General features: G+C 43.6%; 1 protein-coding gene across 3 annotated transcripts in view; it reads left to right on the top strand.

Annotated features, from left to right (window-relative positions):
• Window positions 1-20,338, top strand: part of sema4c (sema domain, immunoglobulin domain (Ig), transmembrane domain (TM) and short cytoplasmic domain, (semaphorin) 4C) — an 83,747-nt gene that overhangs the window by 54,926 nt on the left and 8,483 nt on the right. For all 3 annotated transcript variants that reach the window (XR_003928767.1, XM_030060546.1, XM_030060547.1), the window contains 9 exons: window positions 4,791-4,945; window positions 7,099-7,161; window positions 9,699-9,797; window positions 10,205-10,301; window positions 10,888-11,007; window positions 13,042-13,193; window positions 14,725-14,900; window positions 17,371-17,515; window positions 18,227-18,440. Coding sequence is in view for 2 of the 3 variants with exons in the window: in XM_030060546.1 (XP_029916406.1) it covers window positions 4,791-4,945; window positions 7,099-7,161; window positions 9,699-9,797; window positions 10,205-10,301; window positions 10,888-11,007; window positions 13,042-13,193; window positions 14,725-14,900; window positions 17,371-17,515; window positions 18,227-18,440 (1,221 nt within the window). In the remaining variant the exon portion in view is untranslated. The remainder of the gene's footprint in view (window positions 1-4,790; window positions 4,946-7,098; window positions 7,162-9,698; window positions 9,798-10,204; window positions 10,302-10,887; window positions 11,008-13,041; window positions 13,194-14,724; window positions 14,901-17,370; window positions 17,516-18,226; window positions 18,441-20,338) is intronic.

Consider the following 20,338-nt stretch of genomic DNA (forward strand, 5'->3'; position numbering starts at 1 on the left):
CAAACTTTTGTCTCCAGGCATCAAAGCCCTTGTAATTTACAACACTCCACCCTCACACACACTTAACCAGATCCTTAAAAAATAAGAAAAAGTCTTAAAATAAATTAGGCAAATTTAAAGGATAGGTTTGCTGTTTTTTTGTGCGGAATCCAGACCTCATTAAAACTTTGTTTGGTATCATTTAGAAATGTAAAGAGCTCAAGAGCATGCCACTGTGCTACAGCGTCTCACTGGGCTTCAACACAATCCAGCAGGGCAAAGACCATGATATATCTCCTTTTCAAAAACAGGAAGCTTGCAGTAAGGTGAGACATGGCTTGACAAAATAGCTTTAGTTTGCACGTGCTCTTAAACAGAGGTTTATCAGTTGGTAACTGGAGCAAGCTGGTCAGCACACCATCAGCTTCCCATTTTTGAAAAGGAGATATATCATATTTTTTTGCCCCACTGGACTCTGTAGAAGCTCAAAGGGAAGCTGCTGCGGTGTTCGCTCCTCGGCGCTGAAGCGACCGGTGAAGCCGTGCTCTGTACAGTCCCAAATGATGCCAGGCATTTTAATGAGGTCTGGGTGAACAAAAATGAGCAAACCTATCCTTTAAGGCCTTAATCGGTATTAAAATGTCTTAAACAGAGTTAATACATGGCGTATTCTTTTCACCATGCAATGAATGAGCTTTTGCACTACGTAGCCTCTTAGTTAAATCCAAACAGGGTTGGCAATGCAGAATGCATCCTCTGTTCTTTACCGAACACAATTGGACTCCATGTCCTCTAGCCACCGATTTCATGGTGTCCTTTTTCTGTGCATTTGTTAGTTCCATTGCTTTCATCAGCCGCGTTCAGCTGGAAATAGGCCAGTTTTGCCGGAGTAGTTTCGATTATTTTGTTTTTTAAAGTTGGATTTAAATTCAATTCTGCAGGTTTTAGAAACCTTAAACCTTCAGATAGTCTTCTTACGTGAAGTCCACTCCCTCTCACACGCAAATACATACATGCACATGCACGCTAATGAGGCACAGTTGTGGGCACTACATTCACCGCCATTCAGAAGCCCGCACCCATGCAGGGCACAACCACACACACACACACACACACACACACATACGCACGGCAGATAGCCTCAGGGCTGCCACGGTGTGGTGGCAGATGGTAAGTGCGTCGGCCCGTATCGCCTCTTAATGACAGAGTCGCTGATCACTTCAAACAAGCCGCTCGGAGCTCAGAGAGCAAGACTTTGCCGCTGTTGGTGGAGAGATGTTCAAGTCGGTGAGCAGGTACCCTGGAGAACTTTTCAGGAGTGTGTGTGTGTGTGTGTGTGTGTGTGTGTGTGTGTGTGTGTGTGTGTGTGTAGGTGGGTGGGTTTGTGCCCACAGATGCAATGTGTCTTTCTGCTTACACGTGTCAAGCCTGTGTATACTGTGTGTGTATGTGTCCACATGCACTAAATGTGTGTTAAGGCATGTGTGTGAGTGTGCGTGTGTGTACGTGTGTACGTGTGTGTGTGTGTGTGTGTGTGTGTGTGTGTACACTCAGTAAGTCTGTCAGCTCTGGAGTTTTTTTGCCTGGCTGTGTGGAACATAGCAGATGTGCTCAGCTCTCCCCTGAGGACGCCTCCTCCTCTCTCTCTCTCCTCTCTTCACTCACTCTCATCTAGCTCGCTCGTCCGTACATACCCTCCAATGTTTATACACTGCTGCTCTTCAGATAATAAGCTGAGTTCAGTACTTATCCCCCCCTTCCCTTTCGTTACTTATTCCCTCCTCTCCTTCCATCTCTCTTCTTTCAGTCCCTCTCCACCTCTTGCAGCACTACACCTCTCCCTGGTTTTCAACTTTTATTTATCCAGGAAAGATCTGACCGAACACTTACTTTTATTTATTTGTTTTTTTCAGCCAGGCCTGCTTCATATCCGCCGTGTTGTGCATAGTAATCACACTTGGGAACAGCCTGTTTGGGATAGATAGATAGTTAGGGTTAGAGTTAGGCCTTTCCACCCTGATAAGAATACTACTCTGGAGGCAAAACAGAATCCTTGCAATTTTTGTCATTTTTTGGTATGAGAATTGTCAAAGTTAAAGATCGACCCAGCATATCAGCTCTCGGCAGCCTCAATTTGAAAGTATCAACCTTCAAAAAGCCATATAGGTTGAGTCCTAGTACTGGCAAGTGGAGTTTAAGTGCCTTGCTCAAAGGCAGCTTTGGGGGAAAGGATCTTCTCAGCCACTTAAAGATTCAAACCAGCAGCCTTCCGGTCACAAACCTGAATTTTTTTTTTAACCCCTAGGGAAACCGCCACCTTGCTTGTCTCTCTCTATTTGTCAGTCTCTGTCACACACACACTCACACACTCGCATAGAGCTGCATCCAGTGTTGCTCTCTCCATGTAAGTCAGTCTCATCCCAACTAGGCCACAGCGTCACATGAGCAGTTAGTCACACCATAAATCACACCGGTTCCTGCCTTTCCCTCCCTAGATTTCAGCTGCTATTTTCAGCCTTAAAAACAGTGAAGGAAAGGGAAGCGTTCATCCTCCAGAAAAGGAAGAAAAAAATATATATATATATTATCATTCAATTCATGAGATCACATTACCAGCAGCCGGGGCTGTCGTCGTCTCACATTTTGCACATACTCGATCCACCCGGAGAAAGAGAGAGAGAGACAGAGAGGGAGAACAAGGCGACACGACAGGCAACAAGAGTGTGGATAATGAAAACTAAACGTTATCCTCTCTCTCACTTTTTCTCTCTCCCCCTCTCTCTCCCTCTCTCTCTCTCTCCCTCTCTCTGTCTCTCGCCCTTTCTCTGTCTCCTTCTCGAGCTCTGCACCATTGGTTTGTTTGTATGCTAGTCTGGGGGATTGAATGGTGTGTGTGTGAGCGCATGCATGTGTGTGTGTGTGTTTATGTGTGTGTGTGTGTGTGTGTGTATCTGAATATATTATTAGGCAACTGCCACAACACATTATGCATATTTGTGTATGTGTATGTTTGTTTGCACGTTGGTAGAGGGGATAGAACGGTGTGTGTTGGTAAACGTGTATGCACACGTGTGTCTCTGTTTGCATGTATGTGGGGCTTTGGTGCACGTGTGTGTGTGTTTGTTGTGTGTGTGTATGTGTGTGCGTGCACACACGCATATGCATCTGAGAGTTAATACCAAAACAGTGGATGCATCTTTTTAAATTTTTTATGAAAAAAAAGCCTCAGCTCTGTTTTTCAGCTGAACAGCAAATCCTGCAGACAGGAGTGTGGAGAGAGCATTTTGTGATTTTCTCATAATCCCTTTGAGATTGTTTGCGTCAGTCTCAGGGCAGCAAAATGAGACACACTGTAAAATACAGACGATCCTGAGATGAATTAGACAGCCCTGACATAAATTAGATTGACTCGGCTATTTGATGTCAAATGATCAATGGCAGAGTTTACATGGAGCCTAATACCCCATTTATAATCAGAGTAATAGCCTAATGAGAGTAAAAAACCTCATTTACACCTGATATTAAAATGTGATTTGGATCTGGATGTGCTGTCCGGGTAATGAACAATCCAGTCACGCCCCTTCATTTGCTCTTAATTATTTATATCACAGTCTGTGTTCCGTCTGCATTGTGATCACATCACTCCTCTTGTTATTAGGTTGTGTAAGAAACATAAAAGACCACATTCAACATTTAACAGAGTAGCAGTGATTTCATTTTTTGAACGTTATTCTGGTAGGCAAGCAGCGGCCGGGGTGAGGAGTTTTTGTGCCTGCGGTGCTGTAGTTTATACCCGTGTCGACAATTTCACCTACAGCCATGACATTTTGAGCCATGGTGATGATGTATTCCACCTACAGCAATGACGTTTCTAGCTGTGGCGAGGACATTTTGATCTGTGACGACGGCGTTTCTGCACCACAGTGGTGACTTTTCGGACACTTTTCTCCACCACATGAACACATCGTATAGTTTGAATTTACACTGGGCTCAATATGGTTGAAATCTGACAATAAAGGGATTGCATTGCATGCTCTCTGTATCTTTTGTTAACGGGCATTTTAAAGGGAAAGTTCACCAAAAAATCTATTTATTTTTATTTTTTTTCTTACTTATGCAGTCTTGTGCAGTCTATCCATCCACACAGCTTCTGTATAGATTTGGTGAGGTTTCCAGTTTGCTGCAATATTCCTTGTTTCCTGGCAGCCCAGTACAACTGGACTGGAAGGGTACTGGTGGGGATGCCAGAAGAACACCAACAAACTGTATTTATCCGAGTGAATTTGTTCTCTTTGGGGCCAGATAGGTACAGTTTGATGGTGTTCATCCGCAGGGAATAGTTCCTAACAAAACTTTTTGACCTCAAGGGCTGTGATTATATTTGGTATTCTTGTCATGGTTTTTGGAGAGAGCTGTTGCTGTCAGGTTTTTTACATGTAAAATTTTGGTGTTTTGAGCTCTGAAACCAAACACCATCAATTCTGTATTATAGTGCTGTAAAGGGAAATAGACTAGAAACTTCAACAGATCACACAGACACTATATAGATGGATACATTGCACTAGGTAATTGGGAAAATAGCTTTTTGTATTTTTGGGTGGAGTACACTGATTATCTTTTAGTACCAGCAGCCAACAACCATGTAAACCATAAAACTGACTGCTGTTTTTGGTTCTTTTTTGCTCATGTTGATCTGAAGAGAGGATTTTGTAAAAAGGAAAGCAGAAAACGTTATTCTCCACATTTGTTCCATTCAGAGTTTACGTAAAGAGCTCATTAACAGTAATGTAATTATCTGTGTCCCGATCCAGATGTGTTGGACAGCATGGCGAGGTTCAGCGTTCAAGGAGTGTGGAACTACAGCATGTTGACTTTGTCCGAGCATGAGAGGGTCTTGTACGTCGGGGCACGAGAGGCACTGTTCGCCTTGGACCCCAACAACATCAGCAAACAGCTACGGCCACAGGTAACACACACACACACACAAATACACGTCTGCCCAGATACAGACACACGCATATATTTGAGGCACTTGATTTGAATGCACATGATTAAACGATAACTCGTGCGATTAAAATATCACAGAGGTTGCAGTGTGCATAATTAAAGAACAAAAGGTGGCATCTTTCACACACAGCCCTGCCACCTATCACTGCACAAAACACACACTAAAAGGCTTTGATTGAAACAACTAAAATTAAATGATAATGTGTGAGATTAAAATATTACAGAGGCTCAACATGGACAAGGAAGGAAGGGAACAAAAGGCATCACATCCACCACACTGCCTGGCTAACTACCGCTGTAGAGTCTATTATTACACCGGTTCAACATAATTCAAGGACATCTGAGAACACAAAAAGCTTTGTTTCCTGCACATAACCCAGTTATCTAACACCTACCCATCCTCAGACTGAAGATCGGTCCTGTGGTGTGAGGTTACACCCCTCATAGTGCAACAGTTAGGGCTTAATGCAGTATTGTATGTCATTATCAGAAAAAAAAACATAATACAATATCAAGTTTTATTTCCTTTTGGCCTCACTTTGTTAGATATTGGATGACTTTTTGACTAGACGTTACATTATCTGGCAATTATGCATGTCATCCGTTGACAAAAGCCTTTAACAACAATATTATGGCCAATATGCCAAATATCAGAACCAAATAATATGAGCAGCTATGAGCTCCAGTGCTCCACTTACTGTGTGTCGGCACTAACGTAATCCACTCTGTGTGTGCGGGACTACACAGGGAGTCTCACATACACACACACACACACACACACACAAGCTCTGACCCTGTTTCTTGGCTTTTATGATGCACTTATTCAATCTTGTTTTTTATTGTGTTTGACTTAATTTGTTTTGTGTCCCGTGTTTTCTGTAAAGCATTTTGTGGCAAACCTGTTTGTTAAAAGAGCTCTATAAATACCCTTGACTTGACTACACACACAAACACACACATTCACACACACATTCACAGGCCCCAGCGACTCAATCTGGTTTTGCTTTGCTCTCAATAATGGGTGTGTATTGTGATCAATACAATTACAGCAGTCCACCGAAGGTGTAGTGAGCAGCCTGCAGTGGTTTGGGGATTGTTATCTGATTTAGCTCTGTAATGAGCAGTTATTAGATGTGCGTGCACACACACACACACACACACACACACACACACACACACACACACACAGGCTGTTTGAGCGAGGGTTATGAGTCTTACAGTAATGATAAGGCCACCTGTTGTCGTCCCCCAGCGTGCAGTGCAGAGGGAAGGCGGGAACACAGAGAAATGACTGATGGAGGTGGAGGGAATGGGCCAGTGCTCTGTCGCCATCTGCCCATCACTCTCTCAACACCCTCCCTCCTCGTTCCCTCATCTGGTCTTCCTTTCTTTCTCTCTTGCTGTTGTTCTTCCCTTGCCTTTCTTTTGCTAAATCGAATTAAGCCACGGGTGGTTGACTGGTACAGAATGAGAATGAGAAATAATATTCTTGACCCTGTTCTCTCCTTCAGAGATGCGATTCTTGCGTTTTATTTATTTATTTCTTTTCTTTTCCTTTTTGCGGAGGCACATCTCCCGTTCATGTCTTAAGTGCTTTCTTCCACATTATTTGCCTCTGTCGTTCCGCACAGTGACCACGGATTGGTCTCCGCTCGCTTGTTTGCTTGTCCGTTTTTGTCACATGTGAGAACTCAGGCACCAGTGATCTGATTTTGCTTGAACTCCACAGTGCAAAGATGCATCTCGCCACTCTGTTCCACCACTTATAAAAATGACACTAATTTGCGTGAAGACAGTGATACATCGGCCGTTTGTTAGTTAATTGCCATTTCAGTCATCACCGAGCTGATTTTGAGAAAACTGTTTGCAAAGGGTACACAACAAATTGGCCTATAGGTCAAATTTAAAACATTTAATGTCACACTCCAAGCTGAAATGACATGAGATTTGATGCACTATCGGGCTGTCCCTGCTCTATAATTTCAGCTCCATCTACGCTGATGAAGGCCACATTGAATTTTCCACGTTTTAGAGTTTCTTGAACTGTGTTTTTTTCCCCCGTAATAGTTTTCATTTATGGACTTATTGGGTCTCTCTCTCTCTCTCTGCCAGATTGACTGGCCGGCGCCCCAGGATAAGAAGAAGGAGTGTGCTGCCAAGGGGAAGAACAACCAGGTACAGTGGAAATCGATGGTTGATGCCTCAGAACTCGGGAGTGCCTTGCTCAAGGGAACCTCGGCAGTAGTTGTTATGGGACAGAGAAGTGCAGAGTGTGTGAGCACCAGACTGATATGGAAATAAAGACCTTATCCGTTTGATAATGATAGGATACAATACAATACAATGCAATGTTTATACATGTTAAACAGACTCTGACTCTCTTTATGATGAAGAATATTATTGCTACTGCATCAGTGCCTAATGTACAACACGTATAGTTAAATCCATGCTTTAGGAATCTATATAGTTCTTATTAGTTTTATTAAAATGCTTGAATTACATTTTGATCAACAAACAAACATCATTATTTAAATATCATTATTAAAAATACTATAGGTATAGCTGTGTTTGTTTTGACATTATATGGTGACATACAGTTGAGATCCAGCAGTAGAGGCAGTATAATTCACTTATTAAGGCTGTATGGCAATATGAGCGTAATAAAATATCACAGTATCCTTGACTGAATACCTCAGTGCCGATATTGCAGGGATGACTGTTGGTGCTTTCACAAGATATTCACACACAATTTTTTTTAATGTGGACATGCCTTGAAAACCAGGGAAAAATGATACTATGATATGATATTCTAAAATCCAAATTATTGTTATTACGATATCCAAATTTCCTCTATCTAGTCTCACATCTCAACATCAATATAAAAACAATACATCACCCAGGCCTGTCACTTAGGATTCAGATACACAGTTTTAACTAATCACAGTGCTAGTGATGTTCTGCTCTGTTACAAATATTTCGGGCATGAAGAAACGCATTAGTGTTTTTGAATTCGTTATTAACTCATACGTTGTTTGGACTTTTGATTATTTTTGGTTCCGTTTCCTACCAGTTTTCATCTGAATGTGTCAACACAGACAGCCAATCGGCACCAACCCCGCTGTTCAGTCAAAGCAAGAGCTTTTTACTGCTTTAGGCCGCCCAATGTGCATTTGCAGCATAATTGTTTTTAGTCTGGTTTAATATTTTATAGAGACACAGGCTGTTTGGAAAAAGAGCGACCACTCTTTTCATTTCACCAGAAACTTTTGGTGTGAAAAGAGAAAAATTCCACTCGCTGTTTCAGTTTAATTTGACTCAAGCTGAAGTAGAAGCACTTACCTCAGAATAAGTAACCCTAACCCGAACTCCAAAAATACTCAGGCGCTTTAATTAGTTATTAAATATTCATGCATGTTCTAAACTCATCTCCCCAAAATTGATGGTTTCCCTGTTTTGCACTGCCCTTTATAATCTGATGGACTGACTTACAGCATCAGTGATGCGATGAGAAGAGATGGTTTGTTTTACAGAATTAAAATTTAGCGAATTTAAAAACACAGAGTAAAGCAGATTTCCTCTAACTGTGTACTTAAATCTAGCGAGCTAGAATATCTTTGACTTGTTGCTGTGTATCCCTTTTGGAAACATTCACTGAGTGTGTATTTATATTAGTGGGAAGCACTTACCTGCGATGCAAGGATAGCCATATGGTGTTTACGCTGCATGCCATTGGATTTAATGATTAGAGTTTTTGTAGTTGCGGGCTTGAGAGAGCCACGTCTGCCAGGCATTTCTCAGCCTTATTATTATCCTCAGTGATTGCGTGTACCATAAAAAAAGAGATTTAAAAAAATCCCCATATTACAGCTGCGAGATATTGATATTGTGTTGCTGCTGCAGTAGCAATATCAACTGGATGCACTGAATTATTCATTGCTCCAGTGCGCATCATGTGTGAGCAGCTGTTTTCAATTCCATTCAAAGGGCTTTATTGTTCATCACAGTGCCGACATTAAAGGGCACTTCTCCCCAAACACGGAGCACATGTTTGCTTTATTGCATACATATCCTCATGCTGTAAACAATCTGGCACTACTTCCTTTGATGTAAAGGTTAGTGAGATTACTCAAGTGTATAAGTGTCCACTGGGTAATGACACCTACAGGACACTAAACCATAGTGATAATTAAAATTTCACTGAAATGAAAAGGACAAATAAGCAGCCCAAAGCCTCACTGAGTGATATTGTTGGGGGAAATTATTTGATATCTTCCACTCCCAGAAACACAAATGCAAAATTTTACTCTTGCGTGGATGGAAAAGACATAAAGTCATTTAACACCTCAGCTTACTGGATTCCTATAGACAACGAGTGCAGTATTGAACAGTTATACAATAAATCTATAACCAGTCAAACTGCATCGTATCCATCATATCAGAGGTTGTTTTTGTGAAAGGCCAGCCGGAGCAAACCAATATGTCTGTCTCCCTCAAGTTTGCAGGTTATTAAGGTATTCCAGGTGAATAAGGATTTATAGGAATTCACATCAAAGCACAGCATTACAGTAAAACCAAATCTCCAAAGAACTTAAGACCACGCTGGAAATCTTCACGGTGGATTCAAATCCACCCGAGCTCAGGACAAAACAGCACTGAGGTGAAATTTCCCTCCACAGCAACATCTCCAACGATTCCTCCTCTCTCTCCCACAGACCGAGTGCTTCAACTACATACGTTTCCTGCAGAGCTACAACCACACACACCTCTACACCTGCGGCACCTACGCCTTCCAGCCCAAATGCACCTTGGTGGTGAGTGTGTGTGTGTGTGTGTGTGTGTGTGTGTGTGTGTGTGTGTGTGTGTGTGTGTGTGTGTCTCCAGACTGTGCGTCATAGCTAGCTGGTGCTGACAGGTGTCAACTTGAGACATCCGCCACTTGACCTGAGGCTAAGACCACTGTGCCACAAAACAAAAATAAATGCAAGTGAAAGAAGAATCTTACGTTGGGTTCGCTGGATGTATGTGTGTGTGTGTGTGTGTGAGAGAGAGAGAGAGACAGTGACACGAATAGACAACATAGCGAGGACTGAGGCTACAGTCCTTGTCGCAGACTGACAGAGCTTGCAGCTATGTCATAACACATACTGACCACCTGTGTCTCTTCTTGTGTGTGTGTGTGTGTGTGTGTGTGTGTGTGTAATTGTGTGTCTATATACAGAACGCAGACTATTTCACCCTCAACACTGCCGCCCTGGAGGATGGGAAGGGCAAGTGCCCTTACGACCCAGCCAAGGGCCACACCGGCCTGATCGTGGGTGAGTAGGAGTGTGTGTGGGTGTGTGTTTGGCATGTGCATACACAGGCTGTATTTCTGAAATTCTGTAATGTGTTCTTAACAGCTTGCATGAACCTTAAGGCCATGAAACTCACTGGGCAAATCAGGACCAAGTAAACTTTAAGTTTCAGCTCGGAAATGGAAGAGAGCAAAACTGGAAATTCTATATTTTCACATTCAGTGTCACTTTTTTGTATTTGAGCCATTTTGCTTTTTTCCCATTGAGTGTATGGGATGTCTTACCTCTCTGGCACATTTTAACTCCTCCATATCTATACCAATATTTTATTTAATGTAAATTACTTATTGACCTGTATGCAATTGCCTTTCCACCATTAGAACATTAGAGTTTGAAACCAGGTAAACCAACATGTTGCTGAAATAGAGTGAGCACAAACCTGTTTTTGAAGCTGGAACTGCTCATACACAGCTATGGAAGACTTAGTTAAAACTACTGGCTATTATTCCCTTATTAGTGCTATTACTGCTAATAGCAGGAACCAGTGTAATCCTGCGAATGTGGAAAAAAAGTGAGCTAAACCAAAGCATGCATATTGTTGGTCCAGATAAGGAGCTATACTCGGCAACGCTCAACAACTTCCTGGGCACAGAGCCGGTCATCCTGAGGAACCTGGGCCAGCAACACTACAGCATGAAGAGCGAATACCTGCCTGCCTGGCTCAATGGTGAGAGAAAGGGGAAGAGGGAGGGATGGAAGGAGAGACAGAGGAGGAGAAGAGACCAGCAGGCTGCCTGGCAACTGAGAGAGAGAGAGGGAGGAAGTGGAAGGAAGGATGGGTGAAAAGTCTGAGAGAGGAAACTGCACTAAAACAGCGGCAGAAACTCTCTAATTAACTAACTAATATTTGCAAATAATTGAAAATGAACACAAAACAAAAGTCCCACTTCAAAACGGCACATTAGAAGCAGTTCAAGGCATTATTGATCAATTACACAATACATATAGAATGAAATAAACTACATATTAGAGGTGTATAACACTGACTGACTGAATTTATTAAAAGGACCGTTTGGGTAAAATGGATATGTCAGCCCAGCCCCACCGAGCATTACTAGAAGCAGGGAGGCATCAGTAAGTGGAGTGATGAGAAAAGACATTTTCAAAAAGGAGATAGACGGAAAAGAGAAAGTAAAAAAGAGAAGGAACAGGAGGAGGAGGATGAGCGCAGGAAATGAGGCGCAGATGGAAAGAAAGAGACCGAGAAAGGAGAGGATCATTATCTGGCGGAGGGAGGGAGGAGGGAGGTGGGGGGAACGAGTGAGCGACTTGGAGAGAAATGGAGGGAAGAGAAGAGGATGAAATCACAGCGGGAGAAATAGGTGATGAAAGAACAGACAGGACTGGCGACGCACAGATAGAGGGAGAGCTGAGGGGAATGGAGAATGGAGGGGGAGAGAGGAGGAACATACAGATGAGGCCTGGGTTGCGACTGATATCAGTTTGCAGACGTCGCCGGCTGATGTCGGCCTTTAATTAAAAATCAGATATCGGCCCGTCGGTGTCATGCACCTTTTCCCAGCAGCTTCAGGGGTGTCAGTCCGCAAAACCGGCAGTGAAACCTGTCTCATTCTGCCGCAAACCTTTTCAACCCTGTCCTGTTGGTGTCATTACAAATGCGGGCTTTGCTCAAACCCACAGAATTTAATTTAAAATTCTCGTGGTGATCCCAAGGTTTCCAAAGCCACCCGATATGTCCTCCTGGGTTACAGGGGAATGTGTGTAAAATGATGCACAGGACATCTGGATATTTTTCTGTTTGATGCGATGCTGCCGCCATAAAACAATGGCCTCTTGGGTTATAGAATATTTCATTCGGTGTAAGTGTGATGGAGCTCCAGTGAAGCGGTGCAACCAGCAGATGCAGAATATGGATGTGACATTGTCCTACAATATGGAAAAAAAATATGCTTTTTTTCTCACTTTGAAGCGACTTAACAATAGTTTCAACACACACCTCAGAAGAATTTCATTATTCTGGCTTTCTGTGCACAATTTTAGCGTCCAGTGGTGGTTTGTGCTGTTGTCGCAGAGGCCTTTCCTCCCTACCAGGAGTAAAATTCTGGGAGAACCACTGAATACTTGTAACTCGCTTTAAATATTTTAGCATGAAAATGATCAAATGCAAAGCTATCAGCTGCTTCAGTCCAAAAATATCTGTAGTGGCCTTTAAAAACCCATAACTGTCGAGCCCTAATGAGGACTGGTAATACAGAGAACCTGAGAGAGATGGAGGGAGATAGAGAGAGGAGGGCTAAGGGAGAGAAAGAAGAAATGGAGCGCTAATAGGGAGCACTAGAGAGAGGAGGAGAGAGAGAGATGAGGCGAGAGAGAGGCGTAATAGAAAATAAAGAAGGAGAGAGATGAGGAGAGGTGGTAGGGAATGAAATGGAGCAAAGGAGGTGGGGAGGAGGACGCAACCGTGTGTGTGTGTGGGTGTGTGTGTGTGTGTGTGTGTGTGTGTGTGTGTGTGTGTGTGTGTGTGTGTGTGAGATGCAGCCCAAATGTAGCTATAGGATGAGTCTGTGTATTTGCTTGCTGATCTATGGCTTTGTTATCATGTGTAAAGACTCTCTCTAATACCTTTCTATGTGTTTGTGTTTGTGTGTGTGTGTGTGTGTGTGTGTGTGTGTGTGTGTGTGTGTGTGTGTGTGTGTGTGTGTGTGTGTGTGTGTGCGTGTGTGTCCGCGCGCACGTACAGAGCCAGACTTCGTGGGTTCGGCTCTGGTGAGGGAGAGCAGCGGCAGTAAGGAGGGAGACGACGACAAGATCTACTTCTTCTTCAGCGAGCGAGCGGTGGAGCTGGAGTGCGACACCGAGCTGACCGTGGCCCGGGTGGCCCGGGTGTGCAAGGTGACGCCCGTTTTTACACCCAACTCACTGCAAAGTGATTTCAAAATGAGACAGTTGGGCCCTCCTGATGGGCTTAGACTGACAATCTGATCTGATCCTGCAGCAGATTGAAATAGGAAACGTCTCTGGTTTGTTTGGTCAGGATTAAAATGGTGGGCTGTTTGATATTGGATTACTTTAATGCTTCTCTGTCTACAGGTATAATTCCATTCATTTGTGAAGAGAGGCATTTCAAAACCCCGTATTTATTGAATCTTTGAGGAACTTCATTTTTTCTCAGGGAAAGACTAAAATTTTGCATGAATACATTTTTTAGCATTTTATGCATATAAAAATCGTCCAATTTGGCAATTTCAGCCATCAGCAGCTTCAGCCCAAATAGTTCATACTGGTAGCAAGATGTTGACTGAATCATTCAGAAAACCACTTGTTCTCTCAGTGAGGCTTTGGGCTGCTTCATTGAATTTTTAACCGGGGTTCAGTGTCCTGTAGATGTCACTACTCAGTGGACAGGTATATCAGTAACCCTTACAACAAAGGTGGTAGTGGCAGATTGTTTACAGCATGAGGATATGTATGTAATAAAGCAAACATGTGCTCTGCGTTTGGGGAGAAGTGCCCTTTAATGTCGACACTGTGATGAACAATAAAGCCCTTTGAATGGAATGGCAAACAGATGCTCACACATGATGCGCACTGGAGCAATGAATAATTCAGTGCATCCAGTTGATATTGCTACCGCAGCAGCAACACAATAATATCTCACGGTTGTAATAAGAGGATTTTTTTTTTTTTTAAATCTCTTGTTTAGGGTACATACAAACACTGAAGATAATAATAAGGCTGAGAAATGTCTGGCAGACATTCTCTCAAAAAACCCACAACTACAATAATATATGAAAAGAGATATTGACACACACACAAGCTTTATTGTACAGTTGAGTAAAAGTCTCAGGTATTTTATCATTTCAGTTGAGAGTTTTCGTGTCCTACAAGTTGCTGTTTTTCCACCGTGACAAGAATAGAACTGGTAAAAACTGAATGCTTGTAATTTTGAAGACGTGGAATGAAAAGGGGAAGATTTTGAATTTCCCATAACATCTGTTGCTTAACGTCACCTTCTCTTTATCTCGGAGGAAATGTAGCATAACTCTACAATGATATCTGAATTCTGCACACACATGAGAATACATGTCTGCATCCATTCTGCAAAGTGCTTGAGACAAATAAGAAATTGGCTGCACTCACAGATTGCTGACAGATTTGCGAGATGTTTCTCCTTAATGACCCATTAGAGTCCTGGATATTAAGCCGGGAGAAAAAGAAAATGTCAGTTGAAAGTGTGAAGCATGATGTACCAGAATGAGATCATTTGAGGCTTATTTCTCGGTAGCAGAATTTCAGACATGACAAGAAAATGAGCATTTTGTCACACTGATTTTGAACAGAACTTGCATGTTGGATTTTATTTAGCATCCTTCATGTCTTCTTCTGCGATGATCAAGCTCTAACAAAGCGTGTGTTCTGTCAGGGCGATCTGGGCGGCACGAGGACCCTGCAGAAGAAGTGGACCACCTTCCAGAAGGCGCGTCTGGAGTGCTCCCTCCCCGAGCGCCACGTCTCCTTCAACAACCTGCGGGCCGTGTTCACGCTGCCGGGGCAGGACTGGAGGGGAACCACCTTCTATGGCATCTTCCACGCCCAGTGGTGAGTTTTCAGTAACACTCGCTGCTTCTTACGCTGATTTGCTTAATAGTTTGAAAAATAATACTTATTAGTGGTATTAAATATTTTCTGTGTAACACTTAAATGTGTGATGTACTACTTGGGTGACAAGATCCATCACTTTGCTGATAAATTGGGCCAATATTGGCTTTTTATTAAAAATCTGATGTCATTCAGTCAGCGTCTTCTGCCTCTGATATGAAGGATATGGTGTGGTTTGATTGATTGCATAATTATTTTGGAGCTGATGAATACCAATTTGGTTGTGTTTGGGAGGCCATTTGGCTAAATTGATTCTAATCTGACATTTTGATCAGATGACACACAGGTATGCATGAATGCGCTTTATTATTATTTAATGCCCTATTGTCTTAATGTCGTTTGCATGATCCGCTAATTTACTCTGGAGAAAGAGCATAAGAGAAGAGAAAAATAATTCAATAGTAAGATCTCAGCCTAACATTTTCAGAGTTTTCTTAGGATTTTTGATATTTTGTCATAGTAAATATTAGTAGTCTAGTGGTGCACAGTTGTAATACAGTCTCATTATTAATTTTAAACACAGTATTATTGATTTATCAGCTCGTGCTTGTCTGCTGAAATTGGTTACACTACTAGTTTCATCATTTATTCTGGTACAAGCCCAAACCTACCTGTCTTTTGCACTTGTGGGTGAATGATCGAGAGAGCCAAATAGTGTTGATGTCTGATGCTCTCGTCATGCTTTAGGGGAATAAAATCAAAGAGCTGGAGACGCTCCAATCCGGAGAGAATCAACTCTTGCGCCATTTTTTCCACTGAGCTGGCCTTAGTGCAGCAAGCAACCAAACATAAAGTAAATGAAGTGAAGGACAAGGGCGGGATAGAGTTTTGGGGTAATTCAACTGCACTTTTTTCATTCGAAGGACTGATGATGTTATCTCTGCAATCGAAATAGTAATTTGTCAGACCACTGGATGACCTTTGGGCTGCAGGAGGCATCCTGCAGCAGAAAGGGTGCCAAATGAGAGTGAGGCTTTTTATTGGCAGTAAAGTTGAGGACCAACTCGGTCTTGGGGCGTTGCTTTTTCATGTGAGTCATTTGTGTTCCTCGATCAGATATCATATCACAAAGGGAACCGGCTTTGAACTTCAAGCTTTTTTTCCCTTCACCCAGAGTCCCTAAAACAGAGGAATCTTTTTTTCTTTGTGTGACTCACTGGGGATTCCTTAAAGCCCTCTGGCTTTGATAAAGATAACATTAAGATAATTGGACATTATGTAAATTATGACTTGATGTTCAAATCATAATCTGACTGAGGAGAGCAGCTTTTTAACTTCCTAAGACATCAGTGCTGTCCTCGGGTTTTGACACGGCCCCGCTGCACATTAAACACACTGCTCCAGTCCCAGAGAGCTCTTCCTTTCCTAAGACAAATCAAGTTACATGAATGAATGGCTGTGACCTCCTCTTTCCTGTTCACTGACATCAGGAAATACACACTGACATTTGTCAGCGCTCTTACACAACCCATTTACAGTTGAATTTGGAGTAGTGTTTCCAGCCACCAGACACCTCCATGGAGCACATAATAAATGTTCCACCAAGTAACGACATTAAGACAATAAACTGAGAACATTTGTCACATGCTAAGTACATTATCATCCTACCATCCTCTCTAGGAAGTCTGTTACTTATGCATCACGTTGTTTTACATTACAGAAAGATTGCAGAAACTGCGCATCCAGGCATTTACCCTTTTGACAGTTCTAATATAGACATTTCAACCTTACTCATTACCCTTTGTCACTCAAAGTAAATGTCTGTTTACAAATATCGCTGCATGAAGAACTGTTTCACTGCTGCAGCAGCACATATTTAGCTGTCATATGCTGACAGTTATTGTATCACCAGCTCAGTCAATCAATTCAAAGGCAAAAAATGTCTTCGCTCCAGTGAATGAACATGTAATCAAAGCTAGCTGAGCTGCGAGATGAGGAGGGCTATTATGGTTTAATGTGCATGGGCCACATAGGTGAAACCCAATTTCAGTCTCAGTTAGGAACCGGGGCTGAAAATCTCAGCGTTCCAAACTTAGCATTAAATGAAATGCATTTCCCTTTTCGCATCAGCAGCTGCTTAATTCCAGTGACTTCTGCAGAAAATGTATAAACTGTAGAAACAGTGGGAGAGTGTCTGCAGATTTTTCCAACATACTGAAAAGAAGATGCACTAGGATTTGGCCGATACGTGGGGCTAACAGATAGTATGCCATCCACATCTGACATGATGCAGGTGGTTTGGCATAATTAATCAATATATTAAGTACAGTCTGGATGTCTGTGCGCCCACATTCTCTCTGTACATATGTATGGCCATCTGTAAAAATATTAATGCAATTATTAGTTTTCTGCATATTCTAAAACACTTCTAACCTGCTGTCTAATGTCCCATCTTGCTGTTGTCTTTCAGGGGTGACGTGGATGTGTCGGCGGTGTGCCAGTACCAGATAGCAGACGTGAAGATGGTGTTTAAAGGGTACTACAAGGAGTACAGGGAGGCGTCCCAGAGGTGGGGGCGCTACACTGGCGCTGTCCCTGTCCCACGGCCTGGATCGGTGAGATTGAGAAACACTAAATTCTTTAAACTGGGGCATTTTCAGGCGATGGATCTGGTCATTACACAGAAATATTTGTATCAGCCTTGAAAAACCCATGTTGGTTGAACAGGCTCCTTTCAAAAGAGTGAAACCAAGATTATAACTCCGCCAGAAAAAAAGTTTTTTGTTTACCTGATTTTTATCCACCACTGCGTCACAGAAGGGGGGATGAAGGGGAGGAGAGGGGAAGGAGGGATAGGGAGGGAGGAGAGGAGAGTTAGGTGGTGTGACAGCAAGAGAGGCAGACCGGAGAAAAAGCTGGCATGGGAAGAAAAGAAAAGAACGACATGATCCAAGTCAAAAGGAGAGGAAGGGGGTACGATGGTGGGGCGGAGGAGCATAGAGGGGGAGGAGAAGCAAGTGAGAGAGCTGCAAAAGAGAAGAAGAGAGGCTGCAAACGGAGGGAGCGAGGGAGGGAGGGGAGTCATCTGAGCCAATAAGCCATGCCAACCTGTCCCAGCTGCAGCTAACAAGTTTCCTCCTCTTCCTCTCTCTCTCTCTCTCTCTCTTCCCCCCTCCTCCCTCTTAATTTTTATCCATTCCTTTTTCCGCCCCTTTCTCCCTCTCTTCTTCCCTCTCTCCTTTTCTCTCTCCCTCCGCTCTCTCCAAATCTCTCTCCCTCTCCCTCCCTCCCTTTGTCTCTCTTTCCATTCTCCGCCCGTGCTGCAGTGTATAACCAACTCAGACAGGGAAAATGGCTACAACAGCTCCCTGCAGCTGCCTGACGCCACCCTCAACTTTGCCAAGAAGCACCCGCTGATGGACGACAAGGCTCTGGCTCGCCCCCTGCTGCTCACCAAGGGCGTCAACTTCACCCGGCTGGCAGTGGACCGGGTCAGCGCCCTCGACCAGCGGGCGTACAACATGCTCTTCATCGGGACAGGTACAGTTTGCACGAGGGTTAAAAAGCACAAAACACCACGCACCAGTAGTTTCAGTCCGAAAATATCGGCCTTCAGAAACCCAAAATGGTCAAATCCTGCTTTATTTTCTACTCATTTAACTAATTTATCCGTGCACCTGGTCATGCAAATGAACATTGTGTATGTAATGAAAAATTATATTGGTTTTGTTTGCGTTTTTAAACCCCTCCACCTGTGAGATCTTGAGCTTTTTCCATTTATTTTCACGCTACACTAGTTTCATTTGAGTTTGAATATTTAAATTTCTTGTACAGTTTTAATTCATCGTCTCATTATTGCTCTAGTGCTGTGATTGTGCCTGCGCCCTGCATCGATGCCGTAATTCATTTACACAGCGCTTTTCATTCTTTCCACTTAATACCAGTTTAAGTAGCGTAAGCCGGTGAAATCTCATCTTTTCTAACAATAAATACCACATTGTCAGCTTAGGTTCCTGCACGGCTAACGTTACAAATGACTGGAGGTCAGAGGTCAGAGTGGCTCATGGACGGTCGAGGTAACAAAATATTCCTCTGTCCTCTAGAGTAATCATAGATGATGGAGAGGTGTTATATAAAGAGTCAGGCAAAAAGCAGAAAAGTGGGGGGGGGAAAAATACAAGACTGCAGCAATTTCAGAGCCAGCAGAGGAAGATGATGTGGGCGAAGGCGGCGGCGGGGGCGGGGGGGACTCAGCATTTTTTTGATGAGACGAGACTTTTCAGGCCCATGGCAGCAGATAAGGACAGGTACTGGCGCAGGGCGGGGCGGGATGGCACAAAACAATATGCCATCTGGACCGGCTTCAGTTGGGTTTCAATTAAGGTCTTTATTTGCGTGCCGGGATTCATCTTCAGGCATCAAAGGAGATGTGTATGTGTGCGCGACTTAATTAATCTCCGCAGTCAATAGCCATCGGGCCCGTACGCACATGCTCTGTTTTGGCACGGATATAAAATCAGCCAGCCCTCCCAGAGTCTTAATCCTGAAAAACACAAATCTGACAGTGGATTTCAGGGCATGTGAATTTGAATGCAGCCCATCTCATGAATGGAGAGAGACTGAACTACTTACCATTCAGATCACTGCAGTGGCAGAGTGACTGTGGCAACTGACAGTGTGACAACAGCGGACCCGGGGCTTCTCTGCTTGCCAGCGTCACACACGCTCGCACACGTGGACACACACACGCGCGTACACACACGGACACACGAGGCACACACATGGATACACGCGGATTCTGTGAGCCAAGCGCAGTCATCCCCGCTTGTCGTGCTTCACAGCACAAACTCAACAGGGCCCTTGGCAGACGCACACTCATAGTGCCAATTGGGCTGCGGGCTTGATTAGCTATTAGCTGCGGCAGAGCGACAGCTGATGTGAAGAGTGAAAGAGAGAGAGAGCGCTTGTCGAGAGCGTTTTTCAAAAAGCCAGGCTACAGGATTGAGGGATTAGCCAACACTGGTCCCTGACGCCGCGAGAGGCGAGTGTGATGATATGCCTGCTGCTATACGGTGTGTGTGTGTGTGTGTGTGTGTGTTTCCCTCTCTGTAGCCTCCTGTCGCCTACCGGGTTAGCCTTTCATTTTTATCCGTGACAGTCTCTTAGTCGCGAGGGCAAGAGACAGAGTAGAGAAAGCACATATCAGCACATAAAACCACTGCATGAACATGTACACGCGCACACACACACAAACACACACACACACACCCCTCAAAATCAAGGTCACCCCACCAGCTGTGCCTCAGACGCCTTTCATCACAGGGGATCTAACCGTGTTCACAATGCCCTACATGAAAGGAGCCCCGGATCTCCTCTTCCTCTTCCTTCAACCTCCGTTCCCCGAGCGCCGCACTAAACCAGTTTGCCTGCAGGTTCCG

The sequence above is a fragment of the Myripristis murdjan genome, chromosome 9 (assembly GCF_902150065.1).
Source record: "Myripristis murdjan chromosome 9, fMyrMur1.1, whole genome shotgun sequence".
NCBI classification, from domain to species: Eukaryota; Metazoa; Chordata; class Actinopteri; order Holocentriformes; family Holocentridae; genus Myripristis; species Myripristis murdjan.